The 27,412-nt window shown below is 55.0% G+C and overlaps 1 protein-coding gene across 4 annotated transcripts in view; it reads right to left on the reverse strand.

Annotated features, from left to right (window-relative positions):
* Positions 1-1,603: 1,603 nt before the first annotated feature.
* Positions 1,604-27,412, reverse strand: part of WDR1 (WD repeat domain 1) — a 45,171-nt gene continuing 19,362 nt past the window's right edge. Inside the window, exons 4-15 of one of the 4 annotated variants that reach the window (XM_025385827.1) lie at positions 27,035-27,182; positions 25,757-25,937; positions 16,550-16,627; positions 16,205-16,285; positions 15,620-15,853; positions 12,390-12,477; positions 10,996-11,152; positions 9,343-9,430; positions 6,103-6,213; positions 4,995-5,168; positions 4,545-4,689; positions 1,604-2,755 (exon numbers count right to left, since the gene is read on the reverse strand). In XM_025385827.1, coding sequence (XP_025241612.1) covers positions 2,649-2,755; positions 4,545-4,689; positions 4,995-5,168; positions 6,103-6,213; positions 9,343-9,430; positions 10,996-11,152; positions 12,390-12,477; positions 15,620-15,853; positions 16,205-16,285; positions 16,550-16,627; positions 25,757-25,937; positions 27,035-27,182 — 1,592 coding nt within the window. In that variant the 3' untranslated portion in view covers positions 1,604-2,648. The remainder of the gene's footprint in view (positions 2,756-4,544; positions 4,690-4,994; positions 5,169-6,102; positions 6,214-9,342; positions 9,431-10,995; positions 11,153-12,389; positions 12,478-15,619; positions 15,854-16,204; positions 16,286-16,549; positions 16,628-25,756; positions 25,938-27,034; positions 27,183-27,412) is intronic. The other 3 variants (XM_025385828.1, XM_025385829.1, XM_025385830.1) reach the window with 3 other exon arrangements.

Genomic DNA, 27,412 nt, shown 5'->3' on the forward strand with positions numbered 1-27,412 from the left:
CTGGTTATTGCTAATTGATCTCAATGTGTAGTTCCAGTGCAGCCCAAGGTCTTGGAATCCTGAACAGTGTTCCAGGTAGCCAAAGCTGATCTGCAGAATGAAGCTGGTGTGCACAAAGGTATCATTCTGCCTTGAACGGAGCTGTGAGGATTGGCTCCATCTGGGTCGTGCCTGGGATCCAGCTTCTCTCCTCCCCCAAAATGACTCCAATTTGAAGCTCAGCCTTGTGATCACGGATTCCCAACAAACGATTAGCTTGAAAATGCTGCTTGCATTATTTTCTCTCCAGGGATAAGAAGTGGCTTTAGTTTTCTCCTTTAAAGCTTACTTGTGAAAGAAGAGGATAAAGATCTTCCTCCTTGAAACTGATGCAGATCCTGGGTAGAGATTTAAGTCTTTAATTTCACTGCATGGAGGAATAAGAGGTACCCTCCCTTCTGCCATGGATCTTCTAAGCCTCAGGGCCTTGTTTGTACCTTGAGTCAGTGACCTTTTTTCACAAATGGAACCACACTATCTGCATTCTTCTGTAACTTAGTTTTTAATCATATATTTTGAAAACTTTCCCATGTATGGACATAATATCCATGAAAAAAATTTAACCTGTATTAAAGACGAAAAAATTTAACCTGTATTAAAGACAAATTATGTCAGGTGTTAAACACATCCTTTGGTCTAGTTATATGTTGAAAATTTTTGTGCCATTTGTCTTTTTTGATTTTGTGACTGGTGGTTTTTCCCCCTTCAACAGATTTCAAAAATATATAGTCAAAAGTATCACTTCTATTCTTTACCATTTTTGTCATTCTTAGAAACACTTGTGTTTGTGTGACTAAAATCAGTATTTTCTTGCCCTCCTACGGTTTTTGCTACAAGGACAAGGTAAGCAAGACTATTTTTATCACCCAGTTTTATCATCACCATTTACTGAATGATTCACCATTCCCACTGATGTGAAAAGTGCCTTGTTCCTAACCCAAAATACACATAGAAACAAAGTCACTTGTGGACTTTAAGATATATAATAGTCTATAACTTCAGAAGTTACAGACTAACATTTTATCCTGACTTTTCTAAGCAGCAGTGTAATTATACTCTTTGAAGATTTTTTTTTAAAAACTGGGATTGCAAATTTAGACAACTTTACAATTGTTACAGAAGTACAAAAGGCATTTTCAAAGAACAGTGCCTTTCACTTTGCAATTAATTTGGATGTTTGGGAATTTGATTTTTAACATCTAAATGCATGCTATTCCTTACCTGAAAGCTATACAGGCTGCTAAGAATCTGACAAGTAGATGGGATGTAGACATCATCTGGTCCAGTGTTTTCAGTTGACAAACTTAGGCCCAGAGAAGGGCAGGGATGTGACCCAAGTCACAGGATGATCTGGCGGTACGGCTGGGAGCAGGAACTGAGGGTTCCAGCCCGTTCTCCGGGGCTTCCCTTCCACCACACGATGGATCTGACAATCCTGGGTTCCAAATATTTCCTGCCTGAGGCTGCAGGCTGGTAAGACCCCTAAAGCCATGAAAATCCCACAAAGGTTCCTCCCCACCCAGCCGCCCCACGTACCCCCATCACACAAAGTCAGTGATCCACATTGAAGAGAAAAGATATTTAATTATTTCTCAGGCTAATCTCTTAAAGCGCTCAGTGTTTTCACAAGTGCAAGGGGAGGGATTGTTCTCAGCCAACATTTACCAGTGATTCCGACACACGCAAAAACACTCCCAATCACGGTGCTTTATACTTACTTTTAATTTCCGCACTGAAAAAGAAAAGGAAGGTAAAAACGATGACAGATTAGTTTACAGTGACTTCATCTTTGTCCTTAAATTAACCTTTGCTCCTGAGAGCAGGAGAGAAAGACAGGGGAACATCAAAGCATGATGGTGAAACGGTGACCAGGACACCTTGGTCTGGCTAACAAGGGTTCTAAAAACCTGGACATGGTGCCGTCAACACACTAGTTTGTAAACACTGACAGGCAACAGTTAAGATACATTAAAAAAAAAAAAAAAGAAACCAAAACAACCCACAATTCCATTCTTAAAATCAAGCACAAAATCTGATAAGGAAACATATCCAGGGGTTGTGTCCCCCATCTTATCAGGAGGTGGCACTCTGAAGGCAGCCACACAGTGTGAGTCACACACTAGGGAGAGACAGACGTGCTCAACACAGAATTCCGGCTTTGCTGAACTGCAATGCATATTCCCTCTTTTCACTAGTACAGAAATGTTCTGCAGGCAGGAACGTGAGCCCCCCGGCTCACTCACCTGTACAACCTCCCCTGACAGACAGTGAGAGTCACGGCGGGGCCAGGGGCTCTGTGTGCTTTGGAGGCTACTGCCTCTGGAATGTTCCGCATTCTCAAGGTTTGGTTGGGCTGTGGGTTTTAGTTACGCTCCACACATTGTTTAGGTGCTTGCTTTATTTTTCATGTGCAAACTGTTCCTGTCTAAAGCTTTCAGAAGAACGTGTACAGACACCCTGCAGAGACGAGGGTCATGACGGGGCCCTCCTGCCTCTTGCGGTGGGGCGGGGGCATGGGGGCGCGTCACAGAAATAGAGAAAGGACATGTTCCGCTGCAGTTAAACGCTAGTCCCTGATTCGGTCCATCCAGAGGCGGGGGTGGGGCTCCTCAGTAGGTGATTGTCCACTCCTTGACAGAGGCGTCATGGGAGGTTGTGACCAGTGTGTGCTCGTCCAGCCAGGCCAGGCTGCTGACATGGTGCAGCCGGTGTGCATCTGGGAAGAAAGGGTGTGATTTAACGAAAAGCCAAACTTCTCTGCATCTATGTACATCTTGGACTAGGAAGATGGAACCACCTGGGCCCTCAAAAAAATGGCCACGATCATTGCAACTCAGGAGTCCGGCATGGTGGCAGTGGGGCTGAATTCTCTGCGTGGCACTCCTGAGCCCTGGGGCCGGGTACCTCTTTTTCATGTGCTGCAGGGTAATTAGCAGCATCCCTGGCTCCACCTACAGATACCAGAGGCTCCCTCTCTCCAAGTCTTGACAACCAAGTTCCAAGGGAGTGAAGTAACAATGTCGTCTTCTGTATAAAAGCGATGACATGCAGACAACACACAAACAGCTACACCGTATCCATGCCCTATTAAAATGGGGCAGGCATGACAACCAGTAAGAGGCTGGAAAACACAGGACTGGGGGGGCCACTGACTTTCCCCTCTGTGACAGTCACACTGTGGGTGACCAGATTCGATTCCCCATCATCTTGCCTCCACCCACCCGAGATGCCAACAGTGAGACTGTGCGCTTATGGCTCCTCTGTGGCTGACTCTGCCCATGATGCCCAGGGAGGCTCCCAGCTGCAGGCAAGGGGGTTCCCACCAGCTCTCTGCTCCCCAGGTCCGGGAGGCCCCCAGCCTCTAGGTCTGCAGCCCCGCCTAGACAGGGTAAGATTCAGCCCCCACCCCACCTGGCACGGCACACACCCTGATGCAGGAAGCCTTGGCCTGCGGGTGGCCCAGGAGCACCTTCAACCACCAAGCAGGACTTGGCTGTAACGCCAGGCTTTAGTGCTCTGTCCACATCGCCAGGCTCGCTCTTTTCCAGGTGCAGAACTCAACTATCTGTACGAGAGCCCGATGCCAAGGTCACTTCATGTTTGGTGGCCTGCGATCCCATAGTGAAGACACAGACCCCGACCTCCTACTCTCTATCCGACTAGCTCTTGCTGTATTTTTTTCTGGATCCATTTCATTCATGAACTTGTTTGATTCTCACTATCAGACTGCCGACTGCCTTATAAACCAGGATGGACACTGAAACCTGCTTTGTGTCCCCTCCCTTCCAGACCGGGCTGCCTTCCCTCTTTGCCTGCCCTGCACCTGAAGCCTGCAGCTGGGGAATGGGCTCTGGGGGTGGGCTAAGACATTTTTAAATAGGAAAGGATCCCATTAATGTTTAACACAAAAGGATGTCTTTAAGGAGAATGGATGAAGGGACTTGACCACACACTAGGAGGAGAGTGGTAGGGGGGCACTTGGGGAGGGGAGGGTTTGGACAACACAGATGATGCCTCCCCATACGTGCGCGGCCACGCGAGGACATCATAACCCCCACAGGGAGAAATGATGACATGCAGGACTAAATAAAAGTGACTGTTACAAATCATTTCACCTGTTTCCTTTTTAAATGTGGCTACCAGGAAATTTCAATGCTACATGAGGCTCACATTATACATTGGACGTGGCTGTCTTAGGGAGGGGGAGACCCTGGTTCCAGGTGGGATTTAAGGGGTGGGTGGGCGAAGTGAAGACGTCAAAAGTGAGACCTTCACTCAGCTCAGCAGGTGTCCTGTGCATGGGGCCCCCATGGTTCCTCAGTACAGCCAGCCGCGCAGCTGGTGTTTGCTGGAGGGAAGGAGACCCACACGTCTTCCAGACCACCTGCCCAGAAGCACAGAGGCTACTTAGCCCTGGGGACCGCAGCCAGGGGACAGCCTGTGAAGTGGCCCGTGGAGCCCTGGACTATGGGTGGTCCCCGCCAAGGCCTGGGGGCGGAAGTCACCTTGGATCTTGACTCTGGTTTCCGGATCACTCAGGGTCCAAACATACACCATCATGTCCATGCCACCGGAGGCAAAGTGTTCATTGTCTGGGGACCAGGCCAGGCAGACGATTTTTGCATGGTGTCCATAAAAAACATTGTTCTCCTAATTGCAGGTTGAAAACAAGAGAGGCAGCAGGTCAGGTTCAGGCCACAGTTGCCTGTATCACCTCGCTTATCCCTCAAGGCGACAATGGGGACCCAGGTTTCTCAGGCGCTAACTCTATGCCAGCGGCCCCTGCAAACCCACTGACTCCTCAGAAGCATGGCACGAGGCACCTGCTACTTGTCGAGGCAAAAAAGCTACAGCTCAGACAGGCTCAGCTCAAGGTGACCAAGTCACGGATATTAACCTCCCACTGCCAACTGCACCGCCCAGCACGGGGACAGAGAAGCCTGCCGCCCACTCACCGAGTAGCCGTCAGCAACGCTGAACACTGTGACCACCTTGCTGGCGTCACACACCGCGAGGAAGGCGCCATCGTGGGAGTAGGCCACATCGGTCACGGGGCCCTTCGCCTCCAGGAGCTTGCCCTCATCCTTCAGTGTGGTGCCCAGGATGGAGTACAGGCGGACGTTACCATCCTACAGCAGGGACAGAGAGGAAGTGAGCCACCCCCGAACACACACACCACACCCACCCTTTGTGAAGGGAGGGGTTGAGGGCTTCAGAAAATGTGCTATTCCCGCTGACTGCTGCTCCACTGGGCCCATGCCAGGCGCTGGGCACAGCTCTTCCCATGGATGGGCCTGAAACCTACACAGCTCTATGAAAACGGCTGTCGGTACCTCAGGGCACTGCTGGTCTCCTGAGGCCCTCAAGCTGGCTGGTAGAGGAAGCCACTCCATGCCCTGGTCACATCCGGCACCTGAAGGACCGGGCAGCAGGCAGACCCACCCGGCCCCTAGCACAGAGGGCACTGCCACGCCTGCTGCAGGACTGGGTTATCGGAGGGCTGCCCTCCAGGGCTGGGGAGGGGAAATGAGCTCTTCTACAAAGCACTCAGGACTTGGCCAGGCACACTGTGACCGGGCCGCACACACAAATTCAAGGGCGCTGAGGCCGAACTCAAGGGAAATTGTAAAATGCCTGGTTAGTACTGCACCTGGAAGATGCTTGGAAGTTTCTGTCACTCTTCATTTAACCTATGAGCCGAGCCCAGGCCCAGGGGATGCCGTTCCTTCATTTCCTGACCTGCTACCCTCTTGTGCTCCCCCCACCACTCATGGGGCTGGCTCTGAGACCCAGCCGTCCCCTCCTCGGTACTCTCCTTACCTCACTGTCTAGTCTTGTGGGTACCTGGACAGTGAGGTGGGGGGAAGTGCCAAGGGAGGCAGGGGAAGGCTCCAGCTCTGGGTGGCAGGAGGTGGCTGGGCCCCAGAGCAAGTCCCTCGCCCCCAACGCCCCCATCCTTCCCCTGACCCCTTGCCTTCCCTGAGACAGCCCTGGTACTCAGGCTGTCCCCAAATCACCCAGATACCAAGGACAGAGAGCATGGGGGAGAGGAAAGCGCCTTACCGCACCCCCAACCGCCACCGTGTCCCCGCCGGGGTGCACTGCCACAACTTCGGGCTCATAGCCGGGGTTGTCGATGCTGAAGCACTTCCTCTGATCCTTCAGCAGGACAATCTGCGGCACACACAGGCAGCCAGTCAGGAGGTCCAGCCCTTCGGGACAAAGCCCTCAGTGGCAGGAGGGGCGCGTCCCTTTCAGGGCTCACTGGAGTTGGGTTTGGCTCCATCCCCAACCTTTTTGCAGGGCCACCTGGGGCTCTGAGCCACACCACCTGGACTCAGTCCCAGCCTTGTGACCCTCAGTCAGGTGGGACAGGAAACACACCTAACTGTGACCATCACTGTCATCACTACATTACTTCCACTGCAGTCACGACAGCACCACCTCTTGGAAAGTCAATTGGCCTCTGAACTTCAGTTCCTCCAGTCAATGAGGGAAATAAGTGCACTCCGCTGAACAGTGCTCCGAGGCGTCAGGAGGGCGGGAGCACCCAGGGCAACAAGGCCCCAAAGCAACAGTGCAAAAGTAGATGGCACGCGGGATTCTAGGTTCTGGCTTCTTAGAACAAAGGAAAGAAACAGAGTTCCTCAGCGCATGGTTCTCCCACAGCTCGGGAACAGGAGAACCTCGTGGCGCCCAGAAGACACAACACGGGCACCCAGCTGTGGAGCGTCCGCCTCTGACTCCAGCAGACTGGCAGTGGAGCCGGAACGCTCCAGTCTGCAGACTCTGCTCCCCAGTCAAGCATGACTCGCAGGGGTAGAAGGGCAGATGGCAGCATAGCACGGTGGCCGGGAGACCGGTGCCTACTCCCTGGGGCCAGGGTTGCTTCTCCTGATGCCCCAAGCCCACTGGGAAGCATGCACCCCTCATGGTGGCTGCCACTCCAGCCCCGCACTGCCTTTACTCCTGACCTGCTTGGCGAGAGGACAGAAGACCATCCTTAGTGTGGGCTCAGCCATGCTGGTCAGCCCTCAGAACTGCCAGGGTGCCAAGTACTCAGGTGTCTGGGCTGCAGTGGGGACGCCCACACGGCACAGTGCTGACCGGGCAGGGCTCCGAAGACTGACAGACCGAGGCCTGACCCCAGCACAGCTGCTTGCTGGATGAGGGGACAGCCCATAACCATCCTGGGCCTCAGCAGCCAGTGGTGCCTGGCTGTCATGAAGACAGGAGTCAATGTTTAGAGTAAGAAAGGTACTAACAACAGTAAACAAAAACAGCAACAACCCCTGGGCATGTGCCAGCGTTCTGCTGTGAGTGTTCCAGCCCCACAAGGCAGGGATCCGGTTCCCCGTTTCGAGGAGAAAATGGAGTACAGTGCTTATGCTGCACACCCAAGGGTCCAGTTACCACAGGCTGAGTTGGGACTCGCCCAGAATCCAAGCCTCGGCACCCGCACTGGGCCTTTGCCTCTGGTATGTGCAGCAGACGCTCTGCAGCGGGACCTTCCTTCTTCTGTCTCCCCTTCTTGTCAATTCTTCCGGTTCTAACTTACTCAACTGCTCCCAGACAGAGTGGCCTTCATCTCTTGAGTTTTGCCTTTATCCCAGTGTGCCCCGACCCAAGCCACCAGCTGTCACGAAGGCAGGCAGCCTCCGCCCCTACCCTCTAGGCTTCTGTTTCTGATGGATTGTGGGTGGATCGGGATGAATGGTAGCAGCACCCTGACTAAAACCTACTACTGAAGATGCACCTCTGTCATCTGCTTGGTTCTGGGGGTGGCCTTACCTACTCACAGGCGAGGAATGAAGGCCTAAGCATTTGCCTGAAGCTTTGTCTAACATGAGACTTGAACATGGTTGTTTCCTGATCTAAAATCCCAGGCCCCTCCCAGTACCCTCCTAACCCTTTGACTGGTGACAGGGAGCTCTGCAGAAAATTCTGACGCAGAGCAGGGGTTCCAGATGCCCTGGGAGGACTGGGTGATTAACAGCAGATCAGACAGAAAATGCCTCACAAGGAGGTAGAGGGACCTGTAGCCTGTCCCCCACACAACACAACCCCACCGGGGACCTTTCTAACCTCTTGGGTGGCAGGCGCCTGCTGGGCCCATCTGAACATCCTCGTGAGATCCTTACTCTCAGCCTCAGGGGAAAGGACGGCCTAAGATGACCACGACTTTACAGATGAGGAAACCTGGGTCTGGAGACAGTGCACTCTGCCCTAGGCCTCATCCCCTCACCCACAAAGCCCCATGTGCAGACCCCTTGGCTGGGAAGAGCCCTGCTGTACAGAGATAGGCCACCTGCCGGCCTTCTAGAACTCCACTTTGTAGCGTTTCCCCCAGGCCCCGAGGCACTCCGTGTGCGGATTCCCTTTGCACCTCCCCACCCCCACTGGCTGTCCAGGCTGTTTGCAATAATTACTTGGCAGGGATTTCTTATTATCTAGGACACAGAGAAATCCACTCTCCCTAAAGCAATTAAGTTCACAAGGCAAAGGAGGGCCGGAGGGTCCTGAAAGCAGCTTTCTTTAGCAGGGCTCGCCACTCATGCCAACAGGTGCCCCTTGCCTTCCCCGGTCTACATGCCAGCAAGCCTAGGCTCGCCAACAGATAGTATCTTCTGCAGAGCAGAATTCTGCATAAAGTGGGTCAGGCTTGGGTCTCAGGTGGCTTTGGTCCGGATATTCCAAAGGTGTGCAGGTGGCCCCGCTGTCTGGGGTGAGAAGCCAGGCTGGGGAGTCAGGTGCCACCCTTCTGCATGCGGGAAAGTACCAAGCCACTCTAGGCCTCAGCCTCCTCATCTGTAAAAGGAACCAAGACGGTGTGAGGAGCCTTACATGTACTTCCTCACAATCACCTCGATCTGTGAGTGCTGGGGATGGGAAACTAAGGCTCAGAGAGGGTGAGGTAAATGCTGGAAGTCACACAGCTACAACGCAGCAGGGCTGGGACGTATACAGGAGCAAAGGCAGGCCCACCCCAGAGTCTCTCATAGACCTTACAGGCTGACAGGCACGCAGAGTTGTCTGAGGCTTAGAGACAAATCTCAGCTCTGCCCTCTGACCAGCTGTGGCCTTGGACAACCAACTTATCCATTCTGTGCCTCCAATTCTTCATCTGTACAACTGACAGGATGGCGGTGAGGATTAACTATGTGAGATCCCTTAGTGCAGTGCAAATAAGCGCTCAACCAAAACTCAGACTAGAGCAACTGTCAAACGGGACACGAGTCAAATTCAGCAAGCAGGCACCACACAGCTGCAGGCTCCAACCCAAACACTAAGCCAGGTCCCTACCTGCCCAATGCACACGACCACGGCGTATCCCCCGGGGCCGACAGCCACGCACTTTGGTTGAACATCAAGTTTCACAACTCCTTGTCCGCTGTTGGAGAGAAAGGAAGCACATTACTGCGACACTGCAGCAGCTCAGTGTAGGTATGCATACGTAGTTACTGTTAAACCACAGCAATCTTGCTCCTTAGAAGAAGGCAATTCTACTGCCATCTATACTGGAGAGACTTGCTGAAATAAGGGATGGTGGCAAAAAAATGACCCATGACTCTGGTGCAGAGATTATAAATCATAATGGGGGCCCGGGTCGGGGGTGGGAAGGAGTGGTGGGAGGCAGTGAAGGGCATTGTTTATGCTCCTATTTATCTGTGGTAAGCCCTCATTACACCCAGATGTGGTTTTTGTCCCCGTGTTGGCTAAAGACGCTGGAGTTTACTGAGCACAGACAGAATCGAGCTCTGCTCCCCAAAATCGATGGGTAACTTTTAAGAATCCACTACCTTTAACGGGTGAAAATCATGTTATCTTTAGCCTTGGCCAATGCTACCAAAACTTGTCCTAGAAAGACTCAAACACATAAACTTCTTGAAAACTGAGATAATCAAGAGAATTTCTGTGTCACTGGGCCAAGTGTGGCATCCCCAAAGGCTCCGCAGCAAGGTCACCAGGCCAAGGCTGGCTCTGTAAGGGCCTTGCCTTGGGTTATCTGGCCCAGGGAAGATCTTCATGGGACGTGTTAAAGAGTGGGGTCACCACAGGGCAGTAGAAAGAGGACCAGGGCCCAGATGCCTGGGCTCTGGGGCCACTTCTGCCACTCATCGGAAGGCCTAATTTATCTACAGATGCCCAGTCGGCCAGGCAGGCAGGGTCTTGTGCAACAAGGACAGCACACCTGCTAGGAGCTGCGTGCTGTATCCTGTGCCAGGCTCCCATCAACAGGCCCCAGCAGTCCCCACCTCTCAGGCAACACAACTTAGGTAGGACTACCGGGTCACAAAGAGGTCTACACAAGAAATGTAGGGCCAGAGGAGGGGTCAGACCTGGGCGTGGGGACACTGGATGTGCAGTGCCCTTGTCAGGGCCTGGAACATTTCCCTTTCAAGTCTCTCCAACTGCATTTAGGACTTCAGATCACTTGCAAACTGCTACTCTCCTAGCTCCGCTGACTGCCAATCAAAGGCCCAAGAGTAAAAACAAACAAGACATTGTCTTTTAACCAGATCACTATGCCCATCTCACCCTTGAGCAGAAGGGGAATGCTGTCTTGTTCTCAGCACCTGCCCTGTGCCAGGCTCACCTAACCCACAACGGCCTGAGGCAGGCTCCACTGTACCCGCCTTTACTGATGAGGAAAGGGAGACAGGGAGAGACCGCAGCAGGTTTCTGAGGAACAGGGCTGTGATCTGCTGCCCCTGCTTCCAGGGCAGAGTCCACACCTGGCCATCGTCTGTGGGCAAGAGCATTACCCAGACCACCCGGATCTGTAACACAGTGCTGGGCTCAGGGCCCAACAACAGGAGAACAATGCTGGGGACAGGGCAGGAGAGATGAAAGGAGCAGGTGAGGCATCCTCCAGAACAGGAACTGCTGGTGGCACAAGCCCTCCGCAGGGAGCTGAGGCTCATGTGGGACCCCCGCAGACCCGAGCACTCTCACCTGTAGTCCCGTAGCGTGAGGCTGGTGTACCGCACGGTGTCGTCCATGCTGCAGCTGATGAGCTGCCCCGACTCGTCCACGGTCATCCTGGACACCTGGTTCGTGTGGCCCTTCCCAGCGAAGGAGTCGTTCTCCCCTGTCTCTGAATCCCAGTAATGTAGGGCAGGGTTAAGGAAAAGCCCGGCTCCCGGGACTGCTGGGTGTTCTCCAGTGTGGCTTCAGTCCTAAGATCCTCCGTTTACATCAACAAATGAGAATCTCATTGCAAACGGATATAACCATTCCCCGCTGGGAAGCCGGCAGTGTCCACTGTCGACATGTTCTTGGGAAGGGATATCTGAAGTGTGGGTGTACCACACAGGGGCTGGGATGAGGCAGAAAGGGAGCCATGCTGGAGGCTCACTGGGGACCAGAAAGCCGGGGAGACGCCAGTGTCGCCTCTGCCACTAGTTATCGGGCAGGCACAGCCCTCTACCCCCACATTTCTTTACGTTTTGGGGGCAGAGGGTGGCATGTCTGCCCTCCTCTCCCAGCACTGGGGGGACCTCCTTGGGTCCTGGACCCCTGGGAGGTGCAGCACATGCAGACCAGAGCTGTCCACACAAAAGGCAGTCTCCAACACGGCACGGTGCTTGGGGGGGCAGCAGGACAACGCACAGCAGGTGCCTTCATCAGCAATTTGTGTGGGCATCCCTGCCCAAGCACTCTGCAGATGGTGGCTCCAAGATTCAAGACAGCCCAGTGAGCAAGGTGTCACCAGCTCCAGGCCATGCAGGAAAAACACAACAGAAGCCCCCTTCATTGGGGAGAAATCAGGACTCATTTAAAGAAACCAAGACAAGGACTTACAAGGGGGACACAAACACCTCCAGGGAACATCACCGAAGGGCCACAAAGCACCTCGCAGGAGCTCCGGCCCTGGCTCTGCAGACCACAGGCTGCGTGACTCTGGGGAGGGCACGTCAGCTCTCTGGGCTCCAGTTTTCCTATTTTTAAAACAAGGGGACCCAACGTAAGGGTGTCCAGGTGCTTGTGAATTCTAGGAATCAAGAATCCCACCGTGTGGAGTAGGGCCAAGGTTGGCGCCAGCTGCCATTGGCAGGGAGAGTGGCAGCCCAAGCTCAGGGCCGTTAAGCCACACTCTCAGGGTTGCATGACAAGAAGGGACTGACCAGGTCGGAGCCGCCTGTGGCTTTTCCTCAGCCTAAGCCCTGGAGCTGCCAAGGCCCCGTGTGCAGACAGGCCACCCCCTAGAAGCCACACTGGTCAGAAGAGCGTGTGGCTGTGGCTGCCGCTGGAGCCACCTGGCTGGTCTGGCCTCTGGCACCGTGGGAACAGGAAATTCCCCTCTAGAGCCAGCAACTCTGGAGCCAGCTCTGTGAGTCAAAGGATATTAATGTGTCCGTCGTGGCTTCCAGAGTAAATGTAGGACTTGCCGCCGTTTTTATGCACCGTCAGACACTGGATGGATTTACTGTGGCCCTGTGGAGGAGATGCACTGGGCGGGTAAGCTGAGGACACACCGCCCTGCCTTCTGCCACCCACTTTCTACCAGCGAAGCTTCTGGGTAATAGAGGGGGCAGATGCCCCTCAACCCATGGCAGGGCAGATGTTCTGAGGCCCCAGTAGCCCCAGCTGCCTGAATGCATGGCCCACAAGCCCTAAGAAACCTTTCCAAAGCTACCCAGTCACCTACAGACCCTGCCCATCATTCCCTTCCAAAGTACCTAACCCAGACCTGGGCCCAGATCTGCGTCTGACCAAGGCCCAACACCTGAGCACCTAACGTGTGCAGACATGTGGCCTGCACCCAGCCGACTAGCACCCGTCAGGGTGGAAGCCACAAGGGGGTCAGTCCAGGAGGCCTCTGATGGCCACACTCACTTCAGGCCCTGGTTTGTGAGGTTTCTTCTCTCTCCCTGCCCAGGAGTGCTGGCCCTGCTGAGGGCAGGGGTCTCTCTGACCACTGTAAAAGCCCAAGGCTGTCTGTGAACGCTGACGCTCCTACCCTGACCTCCCTGACTGCTACAGTGGAGGGCACACAAGGCTGGTCTACAACCAGACAGCTGCTTCCAGAGGGAGGCGTTTAGCGCTCCGTATCTAATCCTGGGACAAAAATAACGGCTGGGGTGCAGGCTCCTCATGCCTCTCCCCTGCAGAGGGAGGCCGGCTCCTGGCTGGCCCCTCTCCTCTGAGCTCAGGGATTTTCCGCAGGAATTCTTGATCTCTGTGGTATGCCACATGTTGCCACAATATGGCATGGATCTTTGGAGGCAGGTCTCCTTGGAGACAGGTACACAAGAGTTACCAGTGGGACTGGAGGATGGGCAACGAATGCAGCTACTTCCATCTTTTTCACAAAGATGTGGGGAAAAATCATCATATGCCCCAGTAAGAGATGCTGAGCTGGGCTGCCTCCTTCCAATGTGGCGTCCTACCAGTCCCGCTCCTTACAGTGTGGACCTCAGACCAGCACAGCCCTCACCAGCAGGGCTCAGGCCCACCTTACTGCCGAATCAGAACGTGCACTTGGCAAGAGGCCAGGAGACTTGTGTGCATGCTCAACGCCTGGAACTCACAAGACACACTCCCAGCCCTGCCCAGATGCCCACAGGTGTTCCTTCTGGAGACCTCCCTGTAAACTGAGTGCCTCTGGGGTGTCAGCAGCCAGCGCTTTTTAGAGCTCCCAGGTGGTTCTAACATGCAGCCTGGGCTGAGACGGGCTGCTCAACCCCACTGCAGCCCAGATCAGCACGGAACACCAGCACCGGCATGACTCACACAGGTGTGGCATTCGAGAGTTGGGACGTCCCCACGTCCCAACTGGCCCTTGGGGTTTTTTTGGTGGAAGGGTGGGATGCTGGTTGCTTTTTTGGGACATGAGTTTAGCCACGGTGGCAGGCCAGGTGCACTGGCCCCAGACAGTTGGCAGCAGTGGTATTAGAAGAGCGCTCTCAGGGCAGCCCCACCAACAGACACGGGATGGCAGACCTTGGGGCTGACACCTGGAGAACACTGTCGGGGACGGCCCACGGGAAACTGCTTTTCTGGGCAGTAGCGAAGCCTTACTCACTTGTGCACAACTTCTCACCATCCCGCTTGGAGGCCTACTGGACCACAGTCTCGACAAGAGCCCTCAGCTCCCCCAGGCAACCACCTCCTTGGCCCCATGCTGTGCATGCCTTCCTTTTTATCCTCATCACCCTGGGCTGTGAGCCCAGCAACGAGGCGCTCCCGATTCCCCTCTATCCTCAGGGTCACATCTAGTGAGCCTTTATGGTTCAGCCTTTCCCCTCTCAGCAATGCTGCTGCCCCCACTGCCCTGGCACAAAGGAACCGTGACTCTAAGTGTGAGTGCTGAGGTGACCTGGTCCTTAGGAGTCACACACACAACGTTAAGGAGGCCCCTTCCTCGTGGGCAAACTCCCCTGTAAAACAGGGATGGTGATTCTAGCAGCCCCTCTTAGAAGCTGTGGTGTGAAGGAGCCACCGACAGCACAGCACACTGCTGGCTGCACAGTCCTGGGGGCTGCTCCAGGCTGGCCCACGCTAGCCCTGCGGGGTTCGCACCCTCTGCAGAGGCTGGTCCCCAGAGCTCCACAGCAGCAGGCTGCAATGGGTGAGGGAAGTGCTGGGGTTTGTCTCCCCGAGTGGCTTAAAGCAGGAGCCCAAGAAGACTTGGCTGCTCGGATGAAGTGCATTGTCCACATCCCTTGATATTGCAGCTCTGAATAGCAGGAGAGATCACCCACCCTGGGCCACCAGCACTGGGGAAACCTGACTTGGAGTTCCCAGCAGATGCAGTGTGGGAAGCAGGGGTGGGTGCTGCTGTCAGAGCAGGCCCTGAGGATACGGAAGGGACCCCTGCTCTGGCTCCTGTCCAGTTGCGAGATTCCCAGAGGCGTCAACTTGGCTGGTGTGGATGGAGGGAGAAGGTAGGACCCCTCCAGCCAATGGAACACAGGGAGCTTCTGGCTCAAGTGAATCCTTCCGGGTTAGGGTTCAGAAGCAGGCGCCTTGCTCCTCCCCAGGATGGCATTCGGGGCCTTCACACCTGGGCCCCATGTATGATTCTAACTCCCTTTCCTCCTGGTCCCATCGCTCCCTCATGCAACTCCAGTATCTCCTTCACACCCTGCCCACATTCAAACCCCAGGCAGCGCCAAGGCCCAGGCCCAAGGCCACCTGCTCTTCCTCCTCCTCCTGCCCCTGGACCTCCGCAATGCCCCCTCACCCGCCCTGGCGCTCAGTGAGCTCCCGCTCTTGCCTGCAGTCAGGTGAAGCACAGGCTGCAGACTCCCAATTCAGGGAAGGCCGAGCCCTGCGGGAAGTAACCGCTCTCAACAGCTGGGGGCGATGGCCACTGCCCCGGATCCCTAGGCTCCAGCTCTTACAGTAGCTCAAGGGGAGCTTGGCACCTGGCCTGCCACCGTGGCTAAACTCATGTCCCAAGAAAGCAACCAGCATCCCACCCTTCCACCAAAACCCCAAGGACAGCTCTGAGGTGCCTGAGGACACCTCTCTAGCCTCCACCTGGTCTTCCCTCAGTTCCCTTCCTTGCTGGCCACACTGGGCTCTTCCCTGCCCACCCAGGGGACAGAGCCTTCCCCAGGGCAGGCCTTACCTTGATAACGCGCAGGGGCTTGCTGGGGTTGTTTCTGTCCAGATAGTTGATGTACCCGGACAGGGAGACACTGAGCAGGTGGTCCTTCTGCCATAGGCAGCCCAGCTGCTGGTCCAGAACCGTGGAGCCCATGGGAAATGTGCTGACCACGGAGTTCACGTTGACGTCCCAAATCTTGGATGTTTTGTCCCCAGAAGCAGAAAGCAAATGGGTGCTGTCGGGACTCCAGCTAATCTATTCAGAGAAAAGCAGGGTGTCATGTGCCAGAGGACTAGACTGGAGAGAGACCCCCAAAAGCAGCTTGTCCACTGCCACTGTTTCTGAGTAGGACAGAAGGAGCCCAGATGGGGTGGGACGTGAGTGAGGCAAGGACAAAACCCACCTCCAGGTCTCCTGTTCCAGCCACTACCTTCTCCCATCACCTCACTGCAACCTTAAAGCTTTTCTGTGCAAAGGCATAAAACCGCCATGACTTGTAGCCCCTCATTTCAAGTTTTTGTCTAACTCCAGATTGGGTATGGATGGACTGACACATGGACTCGGCCAAATTCCCACCGCTAGGCTGGGAAATACACTCATACTCACGGCATAAATCCCACCGTCGTGGGCCTTGCTTCCGCCCAGCGCGCACACCTTCTCCCCAGTCTTCCCGTCATAGATGTATATCTTCCAAGAAATAAAAACATGTGGGTCACGTGTGTGTAAGCAGTTTCTCCACAGACTGTGGCTCTAGAAAACGAGGGCTAACAAACTGAGCTCCCAGTGTGGTTTAAAAGCAGACATGCGTTTACTGGGCTCTGACGACACGTCTGCAGAGATAGGGAGGGCGACGTCTAAGTTCTGCATGTCAGGACTAGCCTGTGGCTCTGAGCGGTCACGGGAGCAGGCAGACAAGCCAATCCCCACCCTAAAACCCATCCCAGGTCTTACCTGGCCGTCAGCACTGGCTGTGGCAAATCTGTTTCCATCAGGAGAGAATCGCACACAGTTGACAAAGCGGCTGTGGTCCTGCAGGAAAACAATTACCTGCCTGGTGAGGGGCCGCAGGCCTGACTCTAGGTTCAGGAATGCTCTATATGATATACAGCCTGCTTGCAGCTCCAGCTGTTCATCAGTGTGAACTGTTAGTCCACTAGAAAATGTTCAGAGCTTAAAAAAACATCCCGGGCAGTCCCTCAGTGGAGGGGTAGGAGTCTGCTCCAGCCTCTCTGCCACGCTGACCGCTCTACCTGCTGGGAAAGCCGATCAGCCCGAGCCAAGGCAGACCGCCTCCAACTATGCACCCCTCAATGAGGTGCCCCCAGCAGCTGCCCTCTTCCCTCTGGGCTCTGAAAGAGCTCAAGCCCTGATCCTTAAGCTTCATGATGGCCGAGACCAGGAGGCCTCTTCCTGGAGGCCCTAGCCCTGTCTCAATCTCAGCTCACTGCAAGCTCTACCTCCCGGGTTCATGCCATTCTCCTGCCTCAGCCTCCCAAGTAACTGGAACTGCAGGTGCCCGCCACCACACCCGGCTAATTTTTGTATTTTTAGTAGAGACGGGGTTTCACCGTGTTAGCCAGGATGATCTCGATCTCCTGACCTCGTGATCCACCCGCCTCGACCTCCCAAAGTGCTGGGATTACAGGTGTGAGCCACCATGCCCGGCCAATAATTGACTTTTAAACAAAGTTAAACAATGATTATGACCCTCATTGGGAACAAGAGCCTAAGTGACGAAGGGGAGATGACATGACTTCCAGGGGCAACTCTGTGACTCGAATAAGGAAATGAACGCATTCTTTCCTCGGTCAACAAGAGTCTGTATCAGAGAATGATCCTCTAAACAAGCAGTCGAAAACTGCCAAGACCTGCCCCGCCCTCTCGCTGCCCACCTGCAGGCGGTGCTAACCCAGCAAGTGCACATCCAGTGCTACCAACTCTTGGCACAGGAAGGGCTTGCTGCTCAGTGGGTACAGACACTGACCTTCAGGAAAAGCAATGCAACACAAGGTGGATAACAGCGGATAACCTGCCCCATACTCTAAGTAAATCATGGACTTAATAATAAGGCATGAGCTACCTGCGTGGGGGAACTGCATGTGTTTGATTGTGTAATGTTTTCTCTGGGACCCCGTGAGACCTTATTCAGAAATAGGGTCTTTGCAGATGCAATCCAGTTAAGATGAGGTCATTAGGGTGAGCTGTAAATCCAGCAGGGTTTGGTGTCCTTGTAAGAGGGGAATCTGGACACAGATATAGAGTTGGAGTGAAGCTGGAGGCAGAGATGGGAGTTCTCACAAAAAGTAACCCCCAGGGCTGTCAGTATCTGGGAAAGACAAGGACTCGGAGGGAGCGTGTCCCTGCCCACACCTTGACTACAGACTTCTGACTTCCAGAGAACAAATTTCCATTGTTTAAGGCATCCAATCTGTGGCTTAACAAACTTTGTTATGGCAGCTGCAGCAGACTAACACATGTAATCAATGCTGCCTCTGACACTCATGTAATAACCCACCAAGGTGAGCTGTGCCCATTTCACCAATGAGGGAACGTAGGCCCAGAAAGAGGAACCAGGTGCTGGGGTTCCCAAGGGCCACACTCAACGAAATCGATGTCCCCACAAAGATCATCAGAGTCAGCAGAAGATACAGACCCGGTTCAGTCCAGCAACGTCACCAGGGCAGGCAGCCCTCATGGAGAGGCCCACTCCCAGCCCCAGAAATCTCTGTAGGCCCAAGAGTGATGCGACCCCAGAGCTGTGGTCCAAAGCAACCCCGGGTTTCCTGCACTTCGAAGACTAAACCATTTCCTTCAGCCAACAACCCAAACCTGCTTCCCTCTGGTGAGCCCTCCCCAGGGTGCCGCCAAGACCTGCTCACTGCTGGGGTCAGGCTGGACACAGGCCCAGCAGGCCCTGGCCGTGTACCTGAACCAGGACCTCCCACCTCATTGACCCGTGTTTTAACCAAGACGAAGGCCCGAGAAATCACACATTCTGACAAGGGGAGTCCCAGTGCTCCTCAGGAGCTACTGTGGGTGACAACAGTCACATTTCCACCCCAGTGGATGAGCAGATTGTCCTCCCTGCCTCATTTCAGGGAGCGCTGTCGTGGGGCTTGTATTCTGTTCTATGACTGAAGAGCTCGTCCTCTGTGGGTTGTGGTCACCGCCCACGAGGAACAGGGATGGAAGCAGCAGGCTGGCTCAGTCTGAACTTGGGCTCACGAGCAATGGGGCTGGCAAGCCCTTTGCCTGCCCCCAGCACCTAGGTGCTGCGAGGCTTGGCTGGGCAAGGCAGTGCTGAACTACAAGGCATGCAATACCCAGGCGGACCCAGGGCTAATGAGGAGATGGAACGGGGGACACGAGACTGCAGGGTCGTCTCTGGCTCTGGTGCTAGAGGTCACCCTTCCTTGTGTTTCAGTGCAGTTTCTGCATTTTGCATCTTTAGTTCCTTTTGTACCTTTTCCCCTAGTTCTAAGCCTGGCCCTCTTTGCTTAAATGGTCTGTGTTGTAAGTTTTCTAGCATTTCCAGGTAAGTGAAGTTGGGGAAAGCAGTTTCCCCAGAAGGCCTGATCCACTCAGCTGCTGAGAGTGAAAACCAACTTTCCAGATGGGGCTCTGGGGCCCTCCAGAGATGCTTTACCCCCAGAGGGGCCATGGAGAGCCTGCGGGCAAATTCTTCACAAGAGAACATCAGGTCCAGAGCGGTGGGTAACTCAAGCCACATCACCTGCACGAATCTGGTCTCTAGTTTCCTGTCCAGAGCTCTCGTCTTAGCTGCGCTGGCCCCTGGGCCTTGGGCAGGCGCTCGGCAAGCCTAGGGGTGCTCCAACCCAGAGCCATCCCAGAGGTCAGATCCCTAACTCCGCAGGCCCATTTGCAACCCCTCTTCTGTTGTTACCCGCCATCAGGGAGCCATCACGCACTGAGGGCCCGTTCCCGGTGGGGTTAGCCGATGGGGCCCACCTCCTATCTGTGTCAACATGGCCCACGATCCCTTGTCCATGTCAGCCCATAGGGTCCACATTCCCTGTGTCAAAGGGCCTCACAGGGCAGTTCCCAAGAGGGCTGCAGGAAGGAGCCGGCTGGCGTGAAGGCAGTGGCGGGAGGGCCTGAGGCAAAGCCCTTCCAGATCCCCTGTGGGTGGGGTGGACAGGTGTGTATGCACCACTACTCCTTCCAGATGAGGTCACACAACCTTGACCATGACATAACCACGGCTCGAATCCTAGACCTCTGACCGGCACATTGAGTTCTCTTGCTGCCCAACTCTGCTTCCTCGGCCAGCACAGCCCCGCCTTGCCGCTGACTTCGCACTGGCTCCTCCACGCCAGCCTGAGCTTCCTTGAGGTGCAGTGGGCCAGGGAGATGGCTGGGCCTGGCTAAACCCCTGGGTCCTTCTGACTGAATGAGTTAAGAACTGAGAAAAGAGCTCACTCCAAATGCCCGCATCACCCAAGCCCAGATGAGTGGGTGGGACAGTGGATGCTGATGGCTCTTGCTACAAACTGGAGAAAACTATTCAGCCACTGTTCAATTCCAACCTGTAACAAGTGCCAATTTCAGTGGTTCCCTGAGGTCAAAACATGGACATTCCTACTCCAGTTCCAGGTCACAGAAGCGAGGACACTCCTGCTTGCCCAAACCCCAGGACCCCAAATCCGAGTCTGTGGTTCACCTCTGCCAGCGCCTCCCACAGGCTCTGGCAGGGTGGTGTCATGTGTCCCTCCCTTGCCCTAGAACCCAGCAGGGGCAGGGGAGGGGCCTGGCAGTCCAGGAACGCAGATGCCCCTTGAGTAGCTCATCCTCATCACCTTTTCCTGCACCTCGAGCCAAGGAGTCCAAATGCAGAGACTGATGTCTGCTCCTGAAATAGCCCCTTCGAAGAGAGAAGCTGCAAAAAGCCCATTAACCAAAAAAAGCGAGGGCTAAAAATAGCCCTTTCCACAGGGAGGCCAGGCCAGTGAACAAAGAGGGAGACGGTTTGGGGAACCTCCCAGGGAGTTCAGAGAGGTTCTGCCTCTGTCCCACCCCCGCCAACCAGCGGGGCTGCAGCAGTCTCATAGTCCAGCCTCATCCCTGGTGGACACCCCACGGTGTCCGGTCCACACTCTCTTGCCTGTCCTCCCTTGTAGCCAAACACACAGCCAAGGCTGACCTGTATCAACGAGCCCCCCTCCCCACAATCCTCACTTCCTTCCACCAATATGTTCCCTCTCACCACCGAGGAAACAGAGGCTTGAAGCACTCAGGTCATAATTAAGTACCACACCCATGTCCACATCAGAGGGACAGAGCACTACAGGCCCCAGCTGGCCTGTCTCTAGCACACACACGCTCATTACCTACCTGGTCAGCGCAGGAACCCTCTGGGAGCCCACCCCATTCCCCCCAGCCTCAGCTGACCCTGTACACAAGAGGACCACAAGCCCACCCTTACACTGTTCACATGCCTATGAGCTGGTAGAAGGGGACAGGCTCTCGGTCCCCATGCCCAGCCCCACTCCACACAAGCCCAGCACGGGGCCTCCACGGCCCTTGGTCAGTGGGTGTTCCCAAAACACCTTTACACGGTGACCTGTGAAGCTGGCTCTGGCCCCCATCCTTCCACCCACCCATCCCTCCCAGCGGACTTCCCTGCAAAGTGCCCTGGGGCAGCCCTTAGCTGGGCTCAGGGGCACGAAGCAGCTCCCCACCCACCTGCCTCTCCCATCACCCAACACGGGTCAGTTCAGTCACCATGTTCCCTGGAGAACAAGGACCATGTGAAGGGACAAGAGGCTCATCCTAACTAACCGTCCTTGAGCCACCTACTGGCCATGTGACCTGGGCCAGGTCACCCTCCCTGCTGTCAGCCCCCAGTTCTCAGGAGTCAGCCAACAGCCCAGTGAAAAGCAAGGCCAGCCGACAGGAGGGGTGGCGCATGCTGAGGACAAGAAAGGGGGTGTGGAACACCTGCGTACCCATCACAGGGGCATGGCCCAGGCAGCCACCATACACGCCAGAAGGGCTGAAACATCTGCTCTCTGCCCTGTCTTGAGTAAGGAAATAGGAAAAAGAAAAACCACCAGAAACCTTGCCTGTTTAGAGCTCAAATTTTCCTTACCTATCAGTAAGGCAGCACGTCCGACAACAGCCACGGCTGAGGTTTCCTGCCCTGCTTGGCTCCAGCCTCAAGTAGGAGAACTATGTGAGATGCCAGGCCCCCATAGGGTAGAGGCGATGGACAGAGGGAGCAGCAGAGGCGACGGAACAGAGGGAGCAGCAGCGGCGATGGAACAGAGGGAGCAGTGGCACCCCAGCAAGGGAACCCAGGAGTCCTCCGTGCTGAACATTTTCCCACCTAGCATCACAGCTTGTTAGATCTGGCAGTGAGTTCTCAGTTCCACAGCATAAGGCTGAGCCCCCAGGCCGACACGCTGCTCTAAGTAACCATTTCAATAGACACAAACTATCCGGTGCACCAGCAACTCCTGGGACCTGGGACATGCACACAGCTGTGAGCCACACTCCGGGGGGGGGGGGGGGGGGGGGGGGGGTGTGGTCATCCTAGACCACCAACTGCTCACCCGACTGGAGGAAGCAGACAGCCAGAGAGGCAAAGAACCTGGCCCAAGTAGCGCGCACGGCGAAGGCAGACAACAGAGAGAAACTCAGTGGGGCCTTTAAACCCATCCAGGAGTACCTATTCCAGGAGCCTGCCTAGCATGAAGACTTCCCCATGGGTAAGATGGGGGGAGGCAGGGAGATGGTCTCGCCACCCTCCCTTTTTCAGGCCACGGTCAGACCCTCCGAGGGGAACCTACCCCTGGGTTTGCAGAACGCCAGTGCTGGAGACCAAGACTGCTGTGCCCAGTCTCGGTCTCTTTTCAGAAATGCTCTCCTGAGATCCCGGGAGTTACTTCTGCAAGTCACCCACCGCATCTTCAATGTCACTGGGTAGGGATGAGCCGGCACCCGGGCCTATTCCAGGTCAAATGTTCCTCCACCCCCATCTTCCTGGAGCCTCATTCAGGTTCAGGCAAATGAAGAGCAAAGCTGGGCTACGGTCCCTCAGGAAGAGGGACACACAGGGGAGCCTGGCTCGAGCTGGGCCGGGAGCCCACACTTGCTCTGCACAATGGGCTCTTCAACAGAAAGGAAAAGCCATGTGACCCCCGAACATGGGCCAGCGAGATGAAGGTGGCCTCCCGGACTCCACAGGCAGGGCCCCTCGTTTTCCTCGGAAATAACTGCTTTCACTTCAGCTCAGGCACAGCGTCCCGGGAGTTCTGCTTCGGCTTGTACCGAAACACCTTCAGAACATGCCTTGTTCCTTTTCAAGGCAGCAGCTCCACCTCGACCCTGCTGGTCCCTCCGCAGTCGCATGCCAGTCCCTCTCCCACCCAGGTGACTAGGGAAGCACCTGCCACCCCACCTCTGCACCCTCAAGCTCAGGCCAGTTTCCTGGTCCTGGCCACATGGGGCCTCTGCAGGGAGTGGGTGGGGAAGGTGCAGCTGAAGACAGGCCCGAGCTGCCGCCACAGCCCAGCCGCTCATTCTCTGGAGGGGACAGGCAGCAGGCAAGGCCACCACGGCCCGAGCGCTGGTGCCGAGGCAAAGGGAGCCCAGACCCAGTCGTCATGGGCTGCGGAATGAGAGATCTGGGTTTTGAAAAAAGATACACTGCTGTGTGAATTCCACAATAAGTGGAACTTAATTCCCTCTAAAATAAAAAATGCCCACATATACTTGAGTTTTAAGAATCTTTTACTATAAAAGGCTCATTTAATTCCTGAGAACTTCCACATCCCAGGCTTTCCGACCGCATCAGAAGGGCCCACATATGGAAGGAAGCCCAGCGATGCTCAGCCCACCATGTCCTCAACACCGGTTGTGGCTGGGCCTCATGTTAGCACTCACGCCTCCTCTCACTTCCCCCAGCCTGGATGTGCTCCCTTTCTCCTGGGGTTGGTCCTGAAGGGCACGACCACAGCTTTCCTCTGGGGTCCGGAGGGCTTAAGTGCAGATACACACCAAAGTGTATCAGCAACTCAGAAGGTATCTGGGGACAAGTGTGGGGTCCCTGAGCACCCTTCCTGCCCTTGCTATGCATGGGCAGTTGAGTCCGCACATGTCTCCTGAGCATGTGGATGGTCACTGCTGCCTCTCACACCCTCCCTGCGGCTGAGGGTGCAGCATGGAAGGGTCACTGTCACCCTGTTTCCGGGAGGGCCCAGAGGCATGACTCGCCCGAGGAGGGCAGAGCCAGCTAGCTCTGTGCCAGGCCACAGCCCTTTCTATTTCTCCCAGGTCCTCAGGCAGGGCCCATGGTTGTGGGTTCCACAGAAGACTTCAAGACACATGGTGGTATCCAGCCTGGAGCTGGGCTAGCGGGGAGACATTTCTACCCAACACTCCTGGGCCAGGGCTGTAGGGTGAAGTCCTTTCTGAAGTTAGAAAGGACAACTAAAGAGAAAGAGTGTTCTGGCCAAGCCCCCAAGCAAGCACACAGGGGCTCAGCGGCCTGGTGAAGAAGGCAGGCTCCAGCCCACCCCTGGAACAAACTTGAGCCCCCGACCCCACTGAGCACCATGCTGGGTTTAATGCACAGCTGCAGAGTGGAAATGATCCCTCCCAGGGCAGGCAAAGGAGCCCCCACCCACAGCCGGCTTCCGGCTACCACAGAAGCCTCTGAGCTGCTTCCTCCCGCCCTGGGCTGAGATGGGGTGTGCAGCTGACTCAGCGTTACTCACCCTACTCTGCAGTGCCTCCACCCCAGTGAAGAAACATGGCCTGAAGCCACAGCCTTCAATACAGCTCCCAAAATAGCCAGGTCTCCGCTATCTACCCATTAGGCGGTAGCCACAAGAGCAGGGTCTGAGAGCTGCCGTGTGTTCAGCTGTATACAGGGAGCCTCCCTATGCTTTCACCTGCCTGGCTAGGCTCAGCTTGTGGCTCTGCAACAAAATGAAGCCTGTTTCACTACGAACTAGGCATCCTTGGAAAGCCCTCCTGTACCCTAAGCCAAGAACAGTCTCTGGAAATTCTGCCCACTTTGTGGGTCCTGTCCTCACCCTTTCCAGCTGCACTGTGCAGGCTATTTATGATTCATGGCATGACGTCACTAAAATAGACAGTGCTCCTCACTGAGCCACTTTAAGGACATGATCTCATTAATCCTCCATGAGGCAGACAGTGAAACCACTGATGGTCCCAAGAGGAGGAGTCCCGAGACCTTGGTCCAATCTGCACACACAACCTCCTCCAAGGACGTCAATAGTCCCTAAAATGCGCATTTCTGGGTCCGTTGTTCTTGTCCATCCTCAGCGCAAGCACAAGTGGGATGGGGAAAGCCGGGGCAGAGCCGTGGGGCTGTGCTGAGACTGGCTGCTGGGCTCCTCCCCTCACTCCTACAAGGCTGGGGCAGGAAAACGGGCATCACAGATGCTCCAGACCTGCCAGGTGGCTCTCCTACTTCAAATTCATAGTCAAAACCCTCAGATGCTGCTGGCCCCCGCACACCCCCATCTTGCAGCGCAGAAGGGAGAAGTGAGGAGGCTTGGCGAGGCCTGGGTGCCTGCCTGAGGCGGGGTGCATGCACAGCGTGGGCCTGAGATGCTGCCAGCTACACCCAAAGCCTGCGGCACTCCAATGCCGCATTTCTGGCACATTTCTTCCACACAGTATCTTTTAGTCTTCTAACCATTTGTCACTTTGCAGGCGTACCACTGCCCTCACTGTCTCTAGGGGAGGCCCCCTGAGAGACCAATCTGGATGTCCTGCAAGATCCTTTCCTCTGCCACTTTGGTGGCCCAGCTAATAGCAGGCCCCGCAGGCTCCTCTCTCTAATGAACACCTCCAGCCCCAGATGCTCGCCTGGTTACACAGCCTCAGAGACGTCCCTGCCCCAACCCCTGACATGCGCACGTTGTCCTAGGGCAGGGCCCTTCCTTGTGGGAACCATCCATACCCAGTTAAGGGCCTGGGGAGGACGAGTGCTGGGTTGGGGAGACCTCCCTCTCTTTGCACACCCCTGGGAGCCCACTTCTACCTGTGTGTCACAGTATACGTGGCATGTGCTGTGGTCTCTGCCATCAGCACCTAAACAGGCTCAGCCTCTGCCAGCCTCATATACAAACCATAAATTTCACCCAGAAAGTGAAGTTCACTTACGCCAATTGTGAACTTGAACTTGAATGGGGGTCCCTCAAAGAATGCAGCGCAGTTATCATCGCTTCCTGTGGCCAGCCGGTATGGCCGGCTCTGCTTGATGTCCACACTGTTAATGACTTTGTTGTGTCCTGTGATCTCACCCACAGAAGAGCCACTATCCCACAGGAAGACTGCTCCAAACCTTGACCCAATGAGAAGGATGGAAGACAAAAAAATTAAAAAAAAATTCAATCACAGGTTGGTAAGCAATCTGACAGCTGAGCTGCCAGTGCACAGAGGATGGAGTGACTGTTAGCAGGCAGCTCAGAATGCCACAGGGACAAACGAGGGAAGCACCAGGGTTCTGGCTCCACGAGGCATTTGTCCAAAGGACCCAAGAACAAAATGGAGCAAGCCAGCACCTTCGGGAAGTGGTTGCGTGTGTATGTCTGTGGGGCCCCACGCCACAGGGCCCGGGGCTATCTTTATGGCTTCACCGCTCTCCTTACAGTTCTGTTGGGAGGGAACAGTTACCATTCCCTACAGGAATGAGATGCCCTATTCTTGGCTGACACTCAACAAAAACTGTTTTAGTTACTATTTGCTACTGAATAAAGAAGGAATTAAGACCAAAAGGAATGACTTGAAAAGCCATGGAAAAACACCTACCAGAACATGTACGAGTAAATGCCTTGGAGTGAAGAACAGACATGCCACTGTCAAGTTCAAGGGCTTATGGCCAGCCATGGTGCTGCAGGGGGAACTCTGACTCTCTTGAATTAAAAAAACCTGGGTTCTAGCACTGACCTCACCAGTCACTAGGGCCCTGAGGTCAGTAGCCACCAAGTGCCACCCAGCCAGCAGCCACTGCCCCTCCCTCCTCCATCAGGGACCCTTGGGGGAGGTGCCCAGCTGGAAGAAACAGTTTAGCTTCCCTGGCAGCTTCATGGGGTAGCTGCTGTGAGGGACCCCAATGGAAGTGGTGTTGCTCTTTCACTCTGTCCCCTTCTTGCTGCCTGTAGGTGGGCATGACAGCTGGGGTTCTAGGAGGCAAGGGACTCAGGACGTCAGAAAGATACACAAGTGCTGGGCCCTGGGGGCAAACCCACTGGGATGTGGAGTTCTGCCTCACCTGTGGCCGCAGCCAGTCCTGACAGGGCCCGGCACCTACTGGGAGCTCAACCCTCACGAGTCCAAGTTAGTACCGACATCAGCGCATCCCCCTCCCACCAGGGTCATGGCACATGGACACATGAGCCACGGGAACAGGGCAGGGAGGGGCTGAGAGTAGTGACTCACTTCTCTCTTCCTTCCCCGACCACGGCGATCCTCTTGCTGTCTTCAGTCCAAGCAATGTCTTTGATCTTCCCAGCGAAAGGCTGGTACTCATACTTCAACAGGTGCTCCTTCTGCGTGGTATCCCAGATCCTCAGCTTCCCAGACACATCTGTGGGGCACAGTGAGGTGGGGTGGGGTGAAAGCCACATGTCACTGCCAGGCCAGGGCCACGTGGCCATAGGCCCACTCAGCATGTCTGGTTGCTCAGGCTTTCTAGAGCAAAAACCCTAGTGAAGAGAAGGTGTCTTTTTTTTTTTTTTTTTTTTTTTTTTACAACGACTGCCATCCTCTTGCAGGCTGGAGGGAACTGGCAAGAAATCAAGTCAGTGCAAGAGCCGG

The sequence above is a fragment of the Theropithecus gelada genome, chromosome 5 (assembly GCF_003255815.1).
Source record: "Theropithecus gelada isolate Dixy chromosome 5, Tgel_1.0, whole genome shotgun sequence".
Taxonomy (NCBI): domain Eukaryota; kingdom Metazoa; phylum Chordata; class Mammalia; order Primates; family Cercopithecidae; genus Theropithecus; species Theropithecus gelada.